Source organism: Salvelinus fontinalis, chromosome 2 (assembly GCF_029448725.1).
Source record: "Salvelinus fontinalis isolate EN_2023a chromosome 2, ASM2944872v1, whole genome shotgun sequence".
Lineage (NCBI taxonomy): Eukaryota > Metazoa > Chordata > Actinopteri > Salmoniformes > Salmonidae > Salvelinus > Salvelinus fontinalis.
The window spans coordinates 12,851,505-12,873,017 of record NC_074666.1 but is presented as its reverse complement, the minus strand read 5'-3'; the positions used below and the strand labels follow the sequence as shown (position 1 = coordinate 12,873,017).

The 21,513-nt window shown below is 44.6% G+C and overlaps 1 protein-coding gene across 1 annotated transcript in view; it reads left to right on the top strand.

The window, feature by feature from the left end:
* shc3 (SHC (Src homology 2 domain containing) transforming protein 3) overlaps positions 1-21,153 on the top strand; it is a 59,823-nt gene extending 38,670 nt beyond the window's left edge. Inside the window, exons 8-12 of the mRNA XM_055864078.1 lie at positions 7,787-7,928; positions 9,537-9,639; positions 15,173-15,370; positions 17,113-17,408; positions 17,753-21,153. Of these exons, the coding sequence (XP_055720053.1) occupies positions 7,787-7,928; positions 9,537-9,639; positions 15,173-15,370; positions 17,113-17,408; positions 17,753-17,881 (868 nt within the window). The 3' untranslated portion in view covers positions 17,882-21,153. The remainder of the gene's footprint in view (positions 1-7,786; positions 7,929-9,536; positions 9,640-15,172; positions 15,371-17,112; positions 17,409-17,752) is intronic.
* The last annotated feature ends 360 nt before the right edge of the window (positions 21,154-21,513 follow it).

Genomic DNA, 21,513 nt, shown 5'->3' with positions numbered 1-21,513 from the left:
CTTATCATCCTCCCTGCTAGACATATGTTGTACGTCCTTATCATAATCCCTGCTAGACTTATGTTGTACGTCCTTATCATTCGCCCTGCTAGACATATGTTGTACGTCCTTATCATCCTCCCTGCTAGACATATGTTGTACGTCCTTATCATCCACCCTGCTAGACATATGTTGTACGTCTTTATCATCCACCCTGCTACACATATGTTGTACGTCCTTATCATCCACCCTGCTAGACATATGTTGTACGTCCTTATCATTCACCCTGCTTGACATATGTTGTACGTCCTTATCATCCACCCTGCTAGACATATGTTGTACGTCCTTATCATTCACCCTGCTTGACATATGTTGTACGTCCTTCCTATCCTCTCTGCTAGACATATGTTGTACGTCCTTATCATCCACCCTGCTAGACATATGTTGTACGTCCTTATCATTCACCCTGCTAGACATATGTTGTACGTCCTTCCTATCCTCTCTGCTAGACATATGTTGTACGTCCTTATCATCCACCCTGCTAGACATATGTTGTACGTCCTTATCATTCACCCTGCTAGACATATGTTGTACGTCCTTCCTATCCTCTCTGCTAGACATATGTTGTACGTCCTTATCATCCACCCTGCTAGACATATGTTGTACGTCCTTATCATCCTCCCTGCTAGACATATGTTGTACGTCCTTATCATCCACCCTGCTAGACATATGTTGTACGTCCTTATCATCCTCCCTGCTAGACATATATTGTACGTCCTTATCATCCACCCTGCTAGACATATGTTGTACGTCCTTCCTATCCTCTCTGCTAGACATATGTTGTACGTCCTTGTCATCCTCCCTGCTAGACATATGTTGTACGTCCTTATCATCCACCCTGCTAGACATATGTTGTACGTCCTTCCTATCCTCTCTGCTAGACATATGTTGTACGTCCTTCCTATCCTCTCTGCTAGACATATGTTGTACGTCCTTATCATTCGCCCTGCTAGACATATGTTGTACGTCCTTATCATCCTCCCTGCTAGACATATGTTGTACGTCCTTATCGTCCTCCCTGCTAGACATATGTTGTTCGTCCTTCCTATCCTCTCTGCTAGACATATGTTGTACGTCCTTATCATCCACCCTGCTAGACATATGTTGTACGTCCTTATCATCCACCCTGCTAGACATATGTTGTACGTCCTTATCATTCACCCTGCTTGACATATGTTGTACGTCCTTATCATCCACCCTGCTAGACATATGTTGTACGTCCTTATCATCCACCCTGCTAGACATATGTTGTACGTCCTTATCATCCTCCCTGCTAGACATATGTTGTACGTCCTTATCATCCTCCCTGCTAGACATATGTTGTACGTCCTTCCTATCCTCTCTGCTAGACATATGTTGTACGTCCTTATCATCCACCCTGCTAGACATATGTTGTACGTCCTTATCATCCACCCTGCTAGACATATGTTGTACGTCCTTATCATTCACCCTGCTTGACATATTTTGTACGTCCTTATCATCCACCCTGCTAGACATATGTTGTACGTCCTTATCATTCACCCTGCTAGACATATGTTGTACGTCCTTCCTATCCTCTCTGCTAGACATATGTTGTACGTCCTTATCATCCACCCTGCTAGACATATGTTGTACGTCCTTATCATCCACCCTGCTAGACATATGTTGTACGTCCTTATCATCCACCCTGCTAGACATATGTTGTACGTCCTTATCATCCACCCTGCTAGACATATGTTGTACGTCCTTATCATTCACCCTGCTAGACATATGTTGTACGTCTTTATCATCCACCCTGCTAGACATATGTTGTACGTCCTTATCATCCACCCTGCTAGACATATGTTGTATGCCCTTATCATCCGCCCTGCTAGACATATGTTGTACGTCCTTATCATCCTCCCTGCTAGACATATGTTGTACGTCCTTATCATCCTCCCTGCTAGACATATGTTGTTCGTCCTTCCTATCCTCTCTGCTAGACATATGTTGTACGTCCTTATCATCCGCCCTGCTAGACATATGTTGTACGTCCTTATCATCCACCCTGCTAGACATATGTTGTACGTCCTTATCATCCTCCCTGCTAGACATATGTTGTACGTCCTTATCATCCTCCCTGCTAGACATATGTTGTACGTCCTTATCATTCACCCTGCTAGACATATGTTGTACGTCCTTCCTATCCTCTCTGCTAGACATATGTTGTACGTCCTTATCATTCGCCCTGCTAGACATATGTTGTACGTCCTTATCATCCTCCCTGCTAGACATATGTTGTACGTCCTTATCATCCTCCCTGCTAGACATATGTTGTTCGTCCTTCCTATCCTCTCTGCTAGACATATGTTGTCCTTCCTATCCTCTCTGCTAGACATATGTTGTACGTCCTTATCATCCGCCCTGCTAGACATATGTTGTACGTCCTTATCATCCACCCTGCTAGACATATGTTGTACGTCCTTATCATCCTCCCTGCTAGACTTATGTTGTACGTCCTTATCATCCTCCCTGCTAGACATATGTTGTACGTCCTTATCATCCACCCTGCTAGACATATGTTGTACGTCCTTATCATCCACCCTGCTAGACATATGTTGTACGTCTTTATCATCCACCCTGCTAGACATATGTTGTACGTCCTTATCATCCTCCCTGCTAGACATATGTTGTACGTCCTTATCATCCTCCCTGCTAGACATATGTTGTACGTCCTTCCTATCCTCTCTACTAGACATATGTTGTACGTCCTTATCATTCACCCTGCTAGACATATGTTGTACGTCCTTCCTATCCTCTCTGCTAGACATATGTTGTACGTCTTTATCATCCACCCTGCTAGACATATGTTGTACGTCCTTATCATCCACCCTGCTAGACATATGTTGTACGTCCTTATCATTCACCCTGCTTGACATATGTTGTACGTCCTTATCATCCACCCTGCTAGACATATGTTGTACGTCCTTATCATTCACCCTGCTTGACATATGTTGTACGTCCTTATCATCCACCCTGCTAGACATATGTTGTACGTCCTTATCATTCACCCTGCTAGACATATGTTGTACGTCCTTCCTATCCTCTCTGCTAGACATATGTTGTACGTCCTTATCATCCACCCTGCTTGACATATGTTGTACGTCCTTATCATCCACCCTGCTAGACATATGTTGTACGTCCTTATCATTCACCCTGCTAGACATATGTTGTACGTCCTTCCTATCCTCTCTGCTAGACATATGTTGTACGTCCTTATCATCCACCCTGCTTGACATATGTTGTACGTCCTTATCATCCACCCTGCTTGACATATGTTGTACGTCCTTATCATCCACCCTGCTAGACATATGTTGTACGTCCTTCCTATCCTCTCTGCTAGACATATGTTGTACGTCCTTATCATCCACCCTGCTTGACATATGTTGTACGTCCTTATCATCCACCCTGCTAGACATATGTTGTACGTCCTTATCATTCACCCTGCTTGACATATGTTGTACGTCCTTATCATCCACCCTGCTAGACATATGTTGTACGTCCTTATCATTCACCCTGCTAGACATATGTTGTACGTCCTTCCTATCCTCTCTGCTAGACATATGTTGTACGTCCTTATCATCCACCCTGCTTGACATATGTTGTACGTCCTTATCATCCACCCTGCTAGACATATGTTGTACGTCCTTATCATCCACCCTGCTAGACATATGTTGTACGTCCTTATCATCCTCCCTGCTAGACATATGTTGTACGTCCTTATCATCCACCCTGCTAGACATATGTTGTACGTCCTTATCATCCGCCCTGCTAGACATATGTTGTATGTCCTTATCATCCACCCTGCTAGACATATGTTGTACGTCCTTATCATCCTCCCTGCTAGACATATGTTGTACGTCCTTATCATCCTCCCTGCTAGACATATGTTGTACGTCCTTATCATCCACCCTGCTAGACATATGTTGTACGTCCTTATCATCCACCCTGCTAGACATATGTTGTACGTCCTTATCATTCGCCCTGCTAGACATATGTTGTACGTCTTTATCATCCACCCTGCTAGACATATGTTGTACGTCCTTATCATCCACCCTGCTAGACATATGTTGTACGTCCTTATCATTCACCCTGCTTGACATATTTTGTACGTCCTTATCATCCACCCTGCTAGACATATGTTGTACGTCCTTATCATTCACCCTGCTTGACATATGTTGTACGTCCTTATCATCCACCCTGCTAGACATATGTTGTACGTCCTTATCATTCACCCTGCTAGACATATATTGTACGTCCTTCCTATCCTCTCTGCTAGACATATGTTGTACGTCTTTATCATCCACCCTGCTAGACATATGTTGTACGTCCTTATCATTCACCCTGCTTGACATATGTTGTACGTCCTTATCATCCACCCTGCTAGACATATGTTGTACGTCCTTATCATTCACCCTGCTTGACATATGTTGTACGTCCTTATCATCCACCCTGCTAGACATATGTTGTACGTCCTTATCATTCACCCTGCTAGACATATGTTGTACGTCCTTCCTATCCTCCCTGCTAGACATATGTTGTACGTCCTTCCTATCCTCTCTGCTTGACATATGTTGTACGTCCTTATCATCCACCCTGCTAGACATATGTTGTACGTCCTTCCTATCCTCTCTGCTTGACATATGTTGTACGTCCTTATCATCCACCCTGCTAGACATATGTTGTACGTCCTTATCATTCACCCTGCTAGACATATGTTGTACGTCCTTCCTATCCTCTCTACTAGACATATGTTGTACGTCCTTATCATTCACCCTGCTAGACATATGTTGTACGTCCTTCCTATCCTCTCTGCTAGACATATGTTGTACGTCCTTATCATCCACCCTGCTTGACATATGTTGTACGTCCTTATCATCCACCCTGCTAGACATATGTTGTACGTCCTTATCATTCACCCTGCTTGACATATGTTGTACGTCCTTATCATCCACCCTGCTAGACATATGTTGTACGTCCTTATCATTCACCCTGCTTGACATATGTTGTACGTCCTTATCATCCTCCCTGCTAGACTTATGTTGTACGTCCTTATCATTCGCCCTGCTAGACATATGTTGTACGTCCTTATCATTCGCCCTGCTAGACATATGTTGTACGTCTTTATCATCCACCCTGCTAGACATATGTTGTACGTCCTTATCATCCACCCTGCTAGACATATGTTGTACGTCCTTATCATTCACCCTGCTTGACATATTTTGTACGTCCTTATCATCCACCCTGCTAGACATATGTTGTACGTCCTTATCATTCACCCTGCTTGACATATGTTGTACGTCCTTATCATCCACCCTGCTAGATATATGTTGTACGTCCTTATCATTCACCCTGCTAGACATATATTGTACGTCCTTCCTATCCTCTCTGCTAGACATATGTTGTACGTCTTTATCATCCACCCTGCTAGACATATGTTGTACGTCCTTATCATTCACCCTGCTTGACATATGTTGTACGTCCTTATCATCCACCCTGCTAGACATATGTTGTACGTCCTTATCATTCACCCTGCTAGACATATGTTGTACGTCCTTCCTATCCTCTCTGCTTGACATATGTTGTACGTCCTTCCTATCCTCCCTGCTAGACATATGTTGTACGTCCTTATCATTCACCCTGCTAGACATATGTTGTACGTCCTTCCTATCCTCTCTACTAGACATATGTTGTACGTCCTTATCATTCACCCTGCTAGACATATGTTGTACGTCCTTCCTATCCTCTCTGCTAGACATATGTTGTACGTCCTTATCATCCACCCTGCTTGACATATGTTGTACGTCCTTATCATCCACCCTGCTAGACATATGTTGTACGTCCTTATCATTCACCCTGCTTGACATATGTTGTACGTCCTTATCATCCACCCTGCTAGACATATGTTGTACGTCCTTATCATTCACCCTGCTAGACATATGTTGTACGTCCTTCCTATCCTCTCTGCTAGACATATGTTGTACGTCCTTATCATCCACACTGCTTGACATATGTTGTACGTCCTTATCATCCACCCTGCTAGACATATGTTGTACGTCCTTATCATCCACCCTGCTAGACATATGTTGTACGTCCTTATCATTCACCCTGCTTGACATATGTTGTACGTCCTTATCATCCTCCCTGCTAGACTTATGTTGTACGTCCTTATCATTCGCCCTGCTAGACATATGTTGTACGTCCTTCCTATCCTCTCTGCTAGACAGATGTTGTACGTCCTTATCATCCTCTCTGCTAGACATATGTTGTACGTCCTTATCATCCTCCCCGCTAGACATATGTTGTACGTCCTTATCATCCTCCCTGCTAGACATATGTTGTACGTCCTTATCATCCTCCCTGCTAGACTTATGTTGTACGTCCTTATCATTCGCCCTGCTAGACATATGTTGTACGTCCTTCCTATCCTCTCTACTAGACATATGTTTTACGTCTTTATCATCCTCCCTGCTAGACATATGTTGTATGCCCTTATCATCCTCCCTGCTAGACATATGTTGTACGTCCTTATCATCCTCCCTGCTAGACATATGTTGTACGTCCTTATCATCCACCCTGCTAGACATATGTTGTTCGTCCTTATCATCCACCCTGCTAGACATATGTTGTACGTCCTTATCATCCACCCTGCTAGACATATGTTGTACGTCCTTATCATCCTCCCTGCTTGACATATGTTGTACGTCCTTATCATCCACCCTGCTAGACATATGTTGTACGTCCTTCCTATCCTCTCTGCTAGACATATGTTGTACGTCCTTATCATCCACCCTGCTTGACATATGTTGTACGTCCTTATCATTCACCCTGCTTGACATATGTTGTACGTCCTTATCATCCTCCCTGCTAGACATATGTTGTACGTCCTTATCATTCACCCTGCTAGACATATGTTGTACGTCCTTATCATCCTCCCTGCTAGACATATGTTGTACGTCCTTATCATCCACCCTGCTAGACATATGTTGTACGTCCTTATCATTCACCCTGCTAGACATATGTTGTACGTCCTTATCATCCTCCCTGCTAGACATATGTTGTACGTCCTTATCATCCACCCTGCTAGACATATGTTGTACGTCCTTATCATTCGCCCTGCTTGACATATGTTGTACGTCCTTATCATCCTCCCTGCTAGACATATGTTGTACGTCCTTATCATCCTCCCTGCTAGACATATGTTGTACGTCCTTATCATCCACCCTGCTAGACATATGTTGTACGTCCTTATCATCCACCCTGCTAGACATATGTTGTACGTCCTTATCATCCTCCCTGCTAGACATATGTTGTACGTCCTTATCATCCACCCTGCTAGACATATGTTGTTCGTCCTTATCATTCGCCCTGCTAGACATATGTTGTACGTCCTTATCATTCGCCCTGCTAGACATATGTTGTACGTCCTTCCTATCCTCTCTGCTAGACATATGTTGTACGTCCTTCCCATCCTCCCTGCTAGACATATGTTGTACGTCCTTATCATCCACCCTGCTAGACATATGTTGTTCGTCCTTATCATTCACCCTGCTTGACATATGTTGTACGTCCTTATCATCCACCCTGCTAGACATATGTTGTACGTCCTTATCATCCACCCTGCTACATATGTTGTAATGTCTGCAGGAAGAGCTTCACGATGCACATATTAATCCTGCTTTCTAGTGAGCAGGAATTCACAGCTGATCAACCCTCTGTGTGATGACAGGGTTCTGAATATGGAGTCAGTCTGGACAGAGGAGGAGGAGGAGGAGCCTGCTGAACATCCATACTACAACAATATCCCCGGAAAGATGCCACCACCTGGAGGGTTCATAGACACCCGGCTAGGCCAGAGCATCCAGGCTGAGGTACAGGACAGTTCCCTCGCCACATCTCACCATATGCAGCAGCAACAGCCAGTACAGAGTACTATACTTTAGGGCTCCCGAGTGGCGCAGCGGTCTAAGGCACTGCATCTCAGTGCAAGAGGTGTCACTACAGTTCCTGGTTCGAATCCAGGCTGTATCACATCCAGCCGTGATTGGGAGTCTCATAGGGCGCCGCACAATTGTCCCAGGTTTTGCCGGGGTAGGCCGTCATTGTAAATAAGAATTTGTTCTTAACTGACTTGCCGAGTTAAATAAAGGTTAAAAAAATATATATATATAAAAAATATATACAATTCTACATCATCCACCTCCCAATAGTAATAAGAAATGCCCCCTGGATGGTTCATAAATATCAGGCTAGGCCGGACCAACCAACCAGACTGAGACACATGCACCTACCTCACCATCCACCTAGCTATAATAATATATACCACTTAGCAGTTGCTTTTATGCAAAGAGTTCAACACAGTTTTGAACAGTGAATGTTTTATGTGATCACTGCGGGACATGAACTCACTATCTTGGCTTCGTGGGCGTTGCACCAACTGAGCCACACAGTACCGCAAATCAACATGATGTGTACGTACGTCATCACCAGCTAGAAATATAATTCCCAGGATGTCCATTCCACACTTACCTCATCTACACCAACCTCATCCATCCTACCTCATCCATCCAACCTCATCTACACCAACCTCATCCATCCTACCTCATCCACACCTACCTCATCCATCCAACCTCATCCACACCAACCTTATCCATCCAACCTCATCCATCCTACCTCATCCACACCTACCTCATCCATCCAACCTCATCCACACCAACCTTATCCATCCAACTTCATCCACACCAACCTCATCCACACCAACCTCATCCACACCAACCTTATCCATCCAACCTCATCCACACGAACCTCATCCACACCAACCTCATCCACACCAACCTTATCCATCCTACCTCATCCACACCAACCTCGTCTATCCTACCTCATCCACACCTACCTAATCCATCCTACCTCATCCACACCAACCTCGTCCACACTTGGTAACCTCATCTACACCTACCTCATCCATACCAACCTCACCCACACCAACCTAATCCATCCTACCTCATCCACACCAACCTCATCCATCTTACCTCATCCAGAGTCTACCTCATCCATCCTACCTCATCTACATCAACCTCATCCACACCTACCTCATCATCCATCCTACCTCATCCATCCTACCTCATCCATCCATCCTACCTCATCGACATCTACCTCATCCACACCTACCTCATCCATCCTACCTCATCCACACCTACCTCATCCATTCTACCTCGGCCACACCAACCTCATCCATCCTACCTATTATTTCCTACCTCATTCATGCTACCTCTTCCTAAGTCACCCAGGGCCTACATACGTCACCACAGTCTAGAAATACATCCTGTTAGTCTCTGGGATTTGATTTGCTTCCCAATCATGAATGAGATGGATACTGCTGACAGAAGAAGGAAGGAATACAGACCTTGCAGAAGAGTTGCTTTATCTTTATTTTTCTCTGACTCGTTCTGTTGTTGTTCCTGTGTCTGTCCCTCGAGCAGCAGGCCCCAGGGGCTGGGGTGGACCAGACTTACTACCAGGGTAGACACTGTGGCGAGATCTGGGGATCGGACAGGAGGCCTACTGGGATACTCGTCCAACAGGGTAAAAGAGGATCTATCTGTCTCTGGTCTCTCTTTCTCTCTCTCTCTTTGGATATCTTTCACAATCTCTCTTTTTTTTCTGTTTGTCTTTCGCTGGCTCTCTCTCTCTGTCTGTCTTTCTCTGTCTCTTGCTCTCTCTCTGTCTCACAGTCTCTCTTGCTCAGCATTACGATTGACCATTACGTATCGGTCCCAGTTAAATTTAACTAAACATAATCTTAGGACCAAAATAGCTCTTTACCACCTGAGGAACATTGCCACGGTGCGGCCGTTTCTCTCTCAGGCTGATGCAGAGACTCATCCATGCTGATACAGAGACTCATCCACTCATCCATGCTGATACAGAGACTCATCCACTCATCCATGCTGTTTGCATTTGCTGTTATTACAAGTTATATAAAAAATAATTGCGCTCCACAGATATGGTCTGATTTTTAGGCTACTAGGCTACTTTGAAGCAAGGTAAGACATGCGTCATAATATGTAGTAAAACTTTCAGGTTTCAAACAGTTAAGTATTTGTTTACAAAATGCATACTGCCTCCAGCTCATTGCAAAGTGGTGTGTGACTTGCCTTCCGTTGCATTTGCTGTTTGTCACGCCCTGACCATAGAGAGCCTTTTTATTCTCTATTTTGGTTAGGTCGGGGTGTGACTAGGGTGGGTAACCTAGGTTGTTTATGTCTATGGTATGGTTCCCAATCAGAGGCAGCTGTTTGTCGTTGTCTCTGATCGGGGATCATATTTAGGCAGCCATTACCCCACTGTGTTTTGTGGGATCTTGTTTATGTGTAGTTGCCTGTGAGCACTCCATAGCTTCAAGTGTCGTTTGCTCCTTATAGTTTTTTTGTGTGTGCGTTTCACGAATTAAAAGATGTGGAACCCATATCACGCTGCGGGTCCGAGTATGCTTACAACAAGGAGCGTGACAGAAGATCCCACCATAACAGGACCAAGTAGCGTGCCCAGGAGGAGAAGATATCCTGGACTTGGGATGAAATCTTGGCAGGAGACGAAAGCCTTCCTTGGCGGCAGACACAAGGAGAGAGGGGAGGACAGCGACGACGCCGGGGTTCGCGGCCACAAAGAAAGCCCAAAAAACAACCCACAATTTTTTTTTTTGGGGGGGGGGGAGTGAACCAGAGCCAGTCTGGGAGAAGAGGGAGAAATTGGAGGAGAGTGAACGGAGAGAGTTGTTGTGTTGGTGTATGATGCATGACATTCGCCCTAAGGAGCGTGTTATCTGTTTGATGCCACCTGAGTCAGCTCTCCGTACTCGTCCTGAGGAGTGTGATAGCAGTCTGGTTAAAACTGTGCCGGCTCCACGCACCAGGTCTCCAGTACGCCTCCACAGCCCTGTACGTCCTGTGACAGCTCTCCGCACTCGCCTTGAGGAGCGTGTCATCTGTCCGGTACCATGTGTGCCGGCTCTACGCACCAGGCGTCCAGTGCGCCTCCCCAGTCCTGCTCCATGGCAGGAGCCTTCCTCTGCGCCGGTGCCCAGTCCAGGCACGGCGACCAGCCCAGCTCCAAGGCGGGAGCCTCCTCTGCGCCGGTGCCCAGTCCAGGCACAGCGTCCAGCCCAGCTCCAAGGCGGGAGCCTCCTCTGCGCCGGTGCCCAGTCCAGGCACGGCGGCCAGTCCCGCTCCAAGGCGGGAGCCTCCTCTGCGCCGGTGCCCAGTCCAGGCACGGCGACCAGCCCAGCTCCAAGGCGGGAGCCTCCTCTGCGCCGGTGCCCAGTCCAGGCACGGCGGCCAGTCCCGCTCCAAGGCAGGAGCCTTCCTCTGCGCTGGTGCCCAGTCCGGGTACGGAGTCCAGTGCAGCTCCATGCCCGGTGCCTTCCTCAGCGCCGGTATCCAGTCCGGGCATGGCGACCAGCCCAGCTCCAAGGGCTTCCTCTGCGCCGGTGCCCAGTCCAGGCACGGTGTCCAGTCCAGCTCCAGGGCAGGAGCCTTCCTCTGCGCCGGTGCCCAGTCCGGGTAAGGTGTCCAGTCCAGCTCCATGGCCGAAGCCTTCCTCAGCGCCGGTATCCAGTCCGGGCATGGCGACCAGCCCAGCTCCAAGGGCTTCCTCTGCGCCGGTGCCCAGTCCAGGCACGGTGTCCAGTCCAGCTCCAGGGCAGGAGCCTTCCTCTGCGCCGGTGCCCAGTCCGGGTAAGGTGTCCAGTCCAGCTCCATGGCCGAAGCCTTCCTCAGCGCCGGGTATCCAGTCCGGGCACGGCGACCAGCCCAGCTCCAAGGCGGGAGCCTCCTCTGCGCCGGTGCCCAGTCCAGGCACGGCGGCCAGCCCAGCTCCATGGCCGGAGCCTTCTTATGCACATCCCACGGTCCATGGCTGGATGAGCGGGTTCTTCGTCCCGCACCAGGGCTGGCGGATCCGCGAGCTGAGTGGGTACATCTTCCCGCACCGGAGCTGCCACCGATGCTAGATGCCCACCCGGACCCTCCCCTATAGAGTCAGGTTCTGCGGCCGGAGTCCGCACCTTTGGGGGGTTACTGTCACGCCCTTACCATAGAGAGCCTTTTTATTCTCTATTTTGGTTAGGTCGGGGTGTGACTAGGGTGGGTAATCTAGGTTGTTTATGTCTATGTTGGCCTGGTATGGTTCCCAATCAGAGGCAGCTGTTTGTCGTTGTTTCTGATCGGGGATCATATTTAGGCAGCCATTTCCCCACAGTGTTTTGTGGGATCTTGTTTATGTGTAGTTGCCTGTGAGCACACCATAGCTTCACGTGTCGTTTGCTCTTTTATTGTTTTGTGCATTTCACTTCAATAAATATGTGGAACCCATATCACGCTGCGGTTTGGTCCGAATGTTCTTACGACGATCGTGACACTGTTTGAGATGTCGTAGCAGCAGCTCTCGCGCTGTCTGACAGATTTTACGCTCAAAGACTGTATCTGTATGCTGTATGCATGTGATACAATACATAACGAATATACTGTACACAAGTGCCAAATTAAGTACACTAAATTATGCAAATGAACCTATAGATGGATAAACATGACCAGTCAAATGCATTTCCATCGACTGGTATTTCCATCAATGAAGAGGCTAAAAAGCGTTACTTCACAATGGTGTTTTTTCTTCTTTTCCCGGACAATTGGCCTGCACCAATTTTATTTATCAGCTTTTCTATTTTTTTATCGGTCAAAAGCCGGCTATTACCGGCTAAGGGAAACCTTGACACACACACACACAAGTCAGCTAAGACAGATCCAGCTTAGAGTGGCCCAGCTCATGAGCTCCATCAGCAGCAGATTTGAATTTAGAATGGAAAATGAATGTGTTTATTCAATAAATGTGTGCATTGAATCGTATCGCATCAAACCAAATCGTTTCGTTACTCCAATCAAATAGAATCGGCACCGAATCGTTTCAAACTAAAACGTGTCGTTCATGTATCGTATCCCATGCATCTAAACTCAGCAAAAAAAGAAACGTCCTCTCACTGTCAACTGCGTTTGTTTTCAGCAAACTTAACATGTGTAAATATTTGTATGAACATAACAAGATTGAACAACTGAGACTTAAAGTGAACAAGTTCCACAGACATGTTGTCACGATCGTTGATAGGAACGGGCCAAGGCGCAGCGTGAGTTGAGTTCCATTGATTTTATTAAACAGTGAAACTACCTAAAACAATAAACATAACACGACCGTGAAAGCCGTAGTGCACAAAACACTAACACAAACAATATCCCACAAAACAGGTGGGAACAAAGGACAACTTAAGTAAGTAACGATAATCAGCTGCCTCTAATTGGGAACCATACTAAAACACCAACATAGAAATATAACGACTACAAGACCCCCCGAGTCACGCCCTGACCTAAAGCACCATAGAGAACCCAGAGGGCTCTCTATGGTCAGGACGTGACACATGTGACGAACAGAAAGGGAATAATGTTTCCCTGAACAAAGGGTGGTCAAAATCAAAAGTAACAGTATCTGATGTGGCCACCAGCTGCATTAAGTACTGCAGTGCATCTCCTCCTCATAGACTACACCAGATTTGCCAGTTCTTGCTGTGAGATGTTACCCCACTCTTCCCCCTAGCCACCTGCAAGTTCCCGGACATTTCTGTGGGGAATGGCCCTTGCCCTCACCCTCCGATCCAACAGGTCCCAGGTGTGCTCAATGGGATTGAGATCTGGGCTCTTCGCTAGCCATGGCAGAACACTGACATTCCTGTATTGCAGGAAATCACGCACAGAACGAGTAGTATGGCTGGTGGCATTGTCATGCTGGAGGGTCATGTCAGGATGAGCCTGCAGGAAGGGTACCACATGAGGGAGGAGGATGTCTTCCCTGTAACGCACAGCGTTGAGATTGCCTGCAATCACAACAAGCTTAGTCTGATGATGCTGTGACACACCTCCCCAGACCATGACAGACCCTTAACCTCCAAAATCGATCCCACTCCAGAGTACAGGCCTCGGTGTAAGGCTCATTCCTTCAACGATAAACACAAATCTGACCATCACCGCTGGTGAGACAAAACCGCTACTCGTCAGTGAAGACTAGTCCTGTCTGCCAGTCCTGTCTGGTCCAGCGACGGTGGGTTTGTGCCCATAGGCGATCTATTTGCCGGGGATGTCTGGTGAGGACCTGCCTTACAACAGGCCTACAAGCCCTCAGTCCAGCCTCTCTCAGCCTATTGCGGACAGTCTGAGCATGATGGAGGGATTGTGCGTTCCTGGTGTAACCTGGGCAGTTGTTGTTGCCATCCTGTACCTGTCCCGCAGGTGTGATGTTCGGATGTACCGTTCCTGTGCAGGTGTTGTTACACGTGGTCTGCCACTGCGAGGACGATCAGATGTCCGTCCTGTCTCCCTGTAGCGCTGTCTTAGGCATCTCACAGTACGGACATTGCAATTTATTGCCCTGGCCACATCTGCAGTCCTCATACCTCCTTGCAGCATGCCTAAGGCACGTTCACGCAGATGAGCAGGGACCCTGGGCATCTTTCTTTTGGTGTTTTTCAGAGTGAGTAGAAAGGCCTCTTTTTAGTGTTCTAAGTTTTCATAACTGTGACCTTAATTGCCTACCGTCTGTAAGCTGTTAGTGTCTTAACGACCGTTCCACAGGTGCATGTTCATTAATTGTTCATTGAACAAGCATGGGAAACAGTGTTTAAACCCTTTACAATGAAGATCTGTGAAGTTATTTGGATTTTTAAAAGACAGGGTCCTGAAAGTTGCTGAGTTTAGATACGTATCATTCGTGTATGGTGTCAGAGCCCATTTATCTAGATACATATCATTCGTGTATGGTGTCAGAGCCCATTTATCTAGATACATATCATTCGTGTATGGTGTCAGAGCCCATTTATCTAGATACATATCATTCGTGTATGGTGTCAAAGCCTATAGATACGTATCTAATCGTCTTGAAAGTGAAAGATATGCATCCCTCGTTTCTCATAACTTCCCCCAGGTAAGAAGAGAAAGACTCTTTATTGTCTATTTTCTTTTCAGATGACAGAAAATATAAATTAGTCTTTCTTGCTTTTAACTTTTGCTTTGACGTCTAGGATCATGTGACATCTACAGTCTGCCCGAGGGGAAGAGTACAGTACCAAAAACGGGGGATGTGCCTACGTACGTGAACACCCAGCAGATCGACGCCCAGGTGCTGGCAGCCCTGCAGGCTGAACAGGACAGCATGGCAGCAGAAGGGGCAGCGGGCACAGCAGCCAAAGAAAGTCCAAGGAAAGACCTGTTCGACATGAGTAAGAATACCTACCTCTAACTGCTTATTGCTAACAGTAACAAGAGAGAGCGATATGTTTGCCTGTCAGCAATATTCACATTATTGTACAGCATGGCAGAGGGGGCAGCAGGCGTAGCAAAAGACAGTCCCAGGAAAGACCTGTTTGACATGAGTAAGAAGAACTAACCCAACGCTGACATGGCTAATGCTAATAACTCTAGCATATTCCTATTCAACATCTATGAGAAGAAGAAACTAACCGCGAATCGCTAATTACACTACAATATTCCCATTCAACATCGACAAGAAGAAGATACTAACTGCTAAACGCTAATTGCTGTTAACACAAGCATAATCCTATCCAATGATCCGGTCCTATTACGATTTCTACCCCTCCCCTTAGCCCTAGCCCTTCAATGTTTACAGATCTGAAGCTTTACCACTACACTGCTTATACTTATCCTTAGACATACTAACATAGAGGTGTAAGGGAACAAGGGGGATGGATAGGGGGTGATTTAGGACCGGCTGAACATACTTATAAAAAGAAGAAACTCACTGCTAAAATGTTTATGCTAATAACACTAGCATAATTCCTATTGAACCTGAATAAGAAGAACCTTACCACTAATCGCTAATTGTTAACAGTAATAACACTAGTCCAACCACGAGACATGATTATAATTATAGAGGTGATCTGGCTATTGTTTCCAGGGGGTTGCTTTGTGCTATAATTACATTGTGTCAGGTCCAAGACAAAATGGAGATATCACTGTAGATCACTGGAGGCTGGTGGAACCTTAATTTGGGAGGATGGGGTCGTGGTAATGGCTGGAACAGAATAAGTGGAGTGTTATCAAACACACGGTTTCCACGGTTTCCATGTATTTGATGCCATCCCATTAGCTCTGTTCTTGCCATAATTATGAGCCGTCCTCCCCTCAGCAGCCTCCTGTGCTGTAGACACTATGATTGTCGTGGCTTCCCACAATCTCCCCCCCAACTTGAGGGTTACATGTAAACTGCATGTTATTCAGATATAGATGATATATCTGTCAAACAAATGACATGTATGCCACGTTGCTCCTTATGAATATAGCGTAGAGGTGAATGAAGAATCATGTGTGTCTTAATGGAGGCGGGGGATGAGGTGACATCTTGGTTATAATAGGTTCCTTTATCCAGGTTCTTCCTCCTCCTTTACAGTATGTGAACAATTTACTGAATAATATTTAAATTACTACCGAGTGCCTACACATAGTGTAATTATCTCCAGGAATAAAACTCGGGAAGTGTTAATGTATGACTACATAGACATATAGCATAGTAACACATCTCACCATACATTATGGAAGTTATAATCAACCATACAGTTCTAAAAGAAATGTATGAACGACATGGAAGGTGTGTTCCACGACGCGTTGGTGTCCTTTAGTAGCGATTTCTTTGCAGCAATTCGACCATGAAGGCCCGATTCACGCTCCTCTGAACAGTTGATGTTGAGATGTGTCTGTTACTTGAACTTTGTCTCGGGCCTAACAACACCCATGCCAATATATCCACCAAACACCGGCTTCTTCTTCACTTAAATAATGCACGCTATAGAATGCTTTTCAAACCAATCAGAAACTAGTATTCAACAATGCAATGGTGTAACATACATTACACAACTTACATTGTCCATGCTCCCCTTTGTACCTGCACAGGCCTATTTTCACCATATTGTGCTCCCTGCTTACATGTATTATCCCACCACCACAGAGCCTTTTGAGGATGCCATCCTGACCCAGTCAGCGGTCCCTGCCCTTCACAAGGCTGGATCTGTGGATAACTCCAGCCCCTTGTTGGTGCGCTCTGCTGCCTTCAAGGCCCAGGAGGAGCTGGAAGGCCAGGCCTGGTACCACGGAGAGATGAGCCGACGAGACGCAGAGAAACTACTGGTAGATGACGGAGACTTCCTGGTTAGGAAGAGCACCACCAACCCTGGGTCGTACGTACTGACGGGCATGCACAATGGACTGGCCAAACACCTACTTCTGGTGAATCCTGAGGGCACGGTGAGCAGGGAGGGAGAAGCGGGGGAGAGAGAGTTACACTAGTGTGAAAAGGCGAATAAGAGAAAGGGTGAGTGATTGAGTGAATACCCACTGGGCACAGAGGTCAATTCAACGTCTATTCCTCATTGGGTCAACGTAATTTTGTTGAAATGATGTGGAAACAACATTTATTCAACTAGTGTTTGCCCAGTGGGTAAGTAATTGTGAGACAAAGAGAGAGAGAGAGAAATACAGTATGCTAGAGAGAGAAATATGTTTACCTGTAAATAATATTCATATTATCCCCCATGTCACTCACTCACTTTTTTATATATATTTTTTATATCTTTGTATCTTTTGAAAAGGTGCGGACAAAAGATCACATATTTGACAGCATCAGTCACCTGATAGGCCATCACCGTGACAACAGCTTGCCCATAGTGTCTGCAGGAAGTGAACTTTGTCTGAAGCAGCCTGTGGGCAACAGGAAATAGTGACGATCCACTCACTAAACCTGACGGGAGATGGAGTTCTGAAACTTAAACCTCCAATCCCTCCTGAAAACCTGAAACTTGAAGATGAAAATAGAGAATATATTATTGTTGAAAAAAGGTTACTTAACGATGATGACAGTGTCTTGGAAGCTGAGCAAACTCCCGGGCCACAAAAAGGAGGACAAGAAAGAAGAAGGTTTGCTGATATAAAAAATATTTATAGAACTGTTATTATTTTGTTGTGGTGATTGAAATGCTATATTTTTGAGAAGACATATAGGTGCATTTGGGACATATATGTTGATTTGGTGTTTTAAAAACAAAGAAAAACAACTGTTAGTAGTTTAGATGACAAAGCGCAAATCGACATCAAAGAGGGGAAAGAAAATAGTATTTTCGAATAAAACCCTGAATTTTAGTTTTGTCTATCAAGCACAACCAGATTTACACAGTCATTGGTAAGTAGGAGTTACGTAGAGGAGAACAACTATTTGAAAATGCTGTTGTTTATATTGAAACTATTTTAGGATTATTTGTCCTTTATCGCAGCTATAGCGCGACGACATCTTCCCTTGGGGTTACTAATGAATCTATCCTGTTTCCCAGACCTGTTTGTGATGTCTTGCCAATACCTGAGGGTGGGACAATGACCATAGCCCATAGGAGTTGCTAAGACAGCACAAATGGTTCTGTGACCAGGCTAAAATGAATCTGCTTTATAAGAACTAAAGACGTGAATGTGTTTTGCTTTACAGTAGTCACAGTGTGTTGGGGTCAGGGGTCGCAACCTTTGGCACCTCATAGTGCTGTCAACATGGCTTTAAAGATACTGGGTGAATCTCAGTTGTACTCCCTTGATTCCTTGCATCCTCTCTCCTTGCCCCCCCCCCCCCTCCCCTTCTCAAAACCTTCCGTTAGCCTTATGAAATCAGACTGATCTAACTGTAAGTCTCTCTGGATAAGACCGTCTGCTAAATGACTAAAATGTAAATGTAAAAATGTGACCATGTCACATTCTGTTTCACTTTACGAAACGTAAGCTCAGCGGTCAGTCTGGTTTCATGAGGCTATATAGATCCGAGGGGAGGACACTCACATCTTCTGCTCCAATGTGCTTTGAGAAGGAAACAAGGAGGGAGGGGCATGAGGAATCAAGTTATTACTATTGAGATTGACCCACTGACATTTTTTTTTATAATGAAGTACTCTTCTTGTGTCACTGCAGTCGCATGACTTGACAAATCTAACTGTTCCTGTGGACATTGTGCATAGACCTTGAACCCCCTTGGGAGGTACTTGTGTATGCTCACACTGTTAAAAAAAAAAAGAAAAAAAAAAATATTTATTGCTTTTCAAAATATTATTTAATAATTGGTTTCTGGATCCTTCTTTAAACTGGGTGTGTAGTAAGTCAACTAGTTTGGAGCTTCGATCATGCAAATTAATATTCTTCACATCATTTCTAGCGTTTATGGCTTTATAGTGGACTTTTAAAAGTGTATTATTTGACAAATTATTATCACAAATGTATAGCACAGTCAGAAGTTTAAAAGATGATCTGCGTTAACTGTATTGAGACCAATTCACCAACGTGTTTTAACGTAAATCACCGACGGGAGGTTTAGACAAATCCTCTCGATGTCACCTAGCGCACACTCTTAATTAGATAATACGGATATTAGATCACTTTCTCTTGTGTAACAATATTGATGATAAATTAATTCTCATTTCGCAATGTATGGATTTCGAGAGGTCTATTGACATCACAGAATGGTCATCAAGTACGGAAAAACTGACTGATAGAACCGTTAAATTGGCCTTTTACCTATGCATTTAGACTGAATTTACATAACTAGGAATAGTTCAATTATAGTTATCATGTTATGTAGCATATGTTACGTATTTGTTATATAACTATTGTGATAACATTGTAATAAAATAAAAAATTATGAATATTGGAGTTGTACGGTACAACTTATTTAAATTCAACCACTTAATCTATACATTAAATAATTTACAATTCATATTTCAAACTTTTTATTTATTTATTTTTTACAGTAATTGCATAGGTAAAACAGCCATTGGGAGGAGAAGCTTGTTTTAGCCTCACGTTCGTGCATAAGTACAGAAACGGAATACTATGACCATTAACAAAACCTGTGACACAAATGGGATGCGTTTCACTGTTAGATAATGATGTGTATAGGATTGAACCGAAACAGAACCTGTGTTTCCAGTTCATTTGAATGACAAGAAGACAGTTATTTATGATACTGTAGGCTGCCTGTATTTCGCAGGAAGAGGAAGTGTACGTGGATCTACTCTCACAACTGTCTTTAAATAAGTCTTACTCTGATTTTTAAAGGGGATCATACCAATGTTATGATAACCTCCCCATCAACATATGATACAGTTGCTGTCTAGGCTAAAGCAGCTTCGTGTAATTTTAGTCTAGATTGTGTACATTTCCAGACAGCCCACTGCTTTTGTGGCAGTTGATGAACAGACAAAATAGAATAGTGATACATTTTGTTTGGCAGATCTGTACAGTGACTTTTTGGAAAGGACCAAATTGAACAATAGATTCCCAAAACTCTTAGGGACAAATCCTGACTGGAGGTCCATGCATGTTATTCAAACTTTTAAACAAATAATCAAATAATCTTACATGAATCAATCTTACACCATCACAGTAATAGCTTGGCATAAATAATGTTATGTTAGCTCAACAAAGAATTGTGAGTCAACTCAACATCCCCCATGTATACAGTAGGGAGTCACACTACAACATGGCTTTTTCAGATTTCTGTTGATGAAAATGTGCCTTTTATTTGTACCAATGGTGTTTTTCTTCTTCAAAGTGCAATAGCTGGAACTTCTTCATGGGCATGCCCTGCCATTCATTAGCGTGCGTCCCATTGGCACCCTAATCCTTATATAAAGCACTACTTTTGACCAGGGGGCCCTGGTTAAAAGTATTGCACTACAGAGAATAGGGTGCCATTTGGGACGCATTCTAAGAGTTGTGTTTCGCAGTACTGCTTGAGTGTTGCTGCTTGAGATTCAACGTTTTTCTCTCTCTCTCTCTCTAGTTTCCAAATTCTGAATATGATGAGTCTTTTTGTCAGAAGGACCACAAAAACACATTTTGGAACAAGTAAAAAAAAATAAAAACAAAGAAATGAGTCCAAACAATGTTTACAGATTTAGTCTTTGGTTGTATGAGTTATCATCATTCTGTATGACTGTTGGCAATAAAACCGTGAATGTTCTTTTTTTTGTTTGATGAATAGTCACACTATTTTCCATGCAGTTCCACTGACTCCCTTTAAGCAGCATGCTGTATATGTGCCTCAATGCACAGCAAACGTATGTAATGATAACATCAGGGATAACATCAATTGATTGTTTTATATCAAATGCTGTTTTCTACATACAGTATTCCGATTAATTGCATTCCAACTGAACCACTTTTAATGTGTAAAATGTACTGTTATGTCTGAAAAATATTTGTCTTATTTGAGAAGATTATGTTTATATTTGTCTTGAGCAATTGTCAGCTGAATAGATGAACTGAAAGTCTCTTTAGTTCAGTGGTCGATCTCCAAGGCATTCATAGTCGATCACCAAAC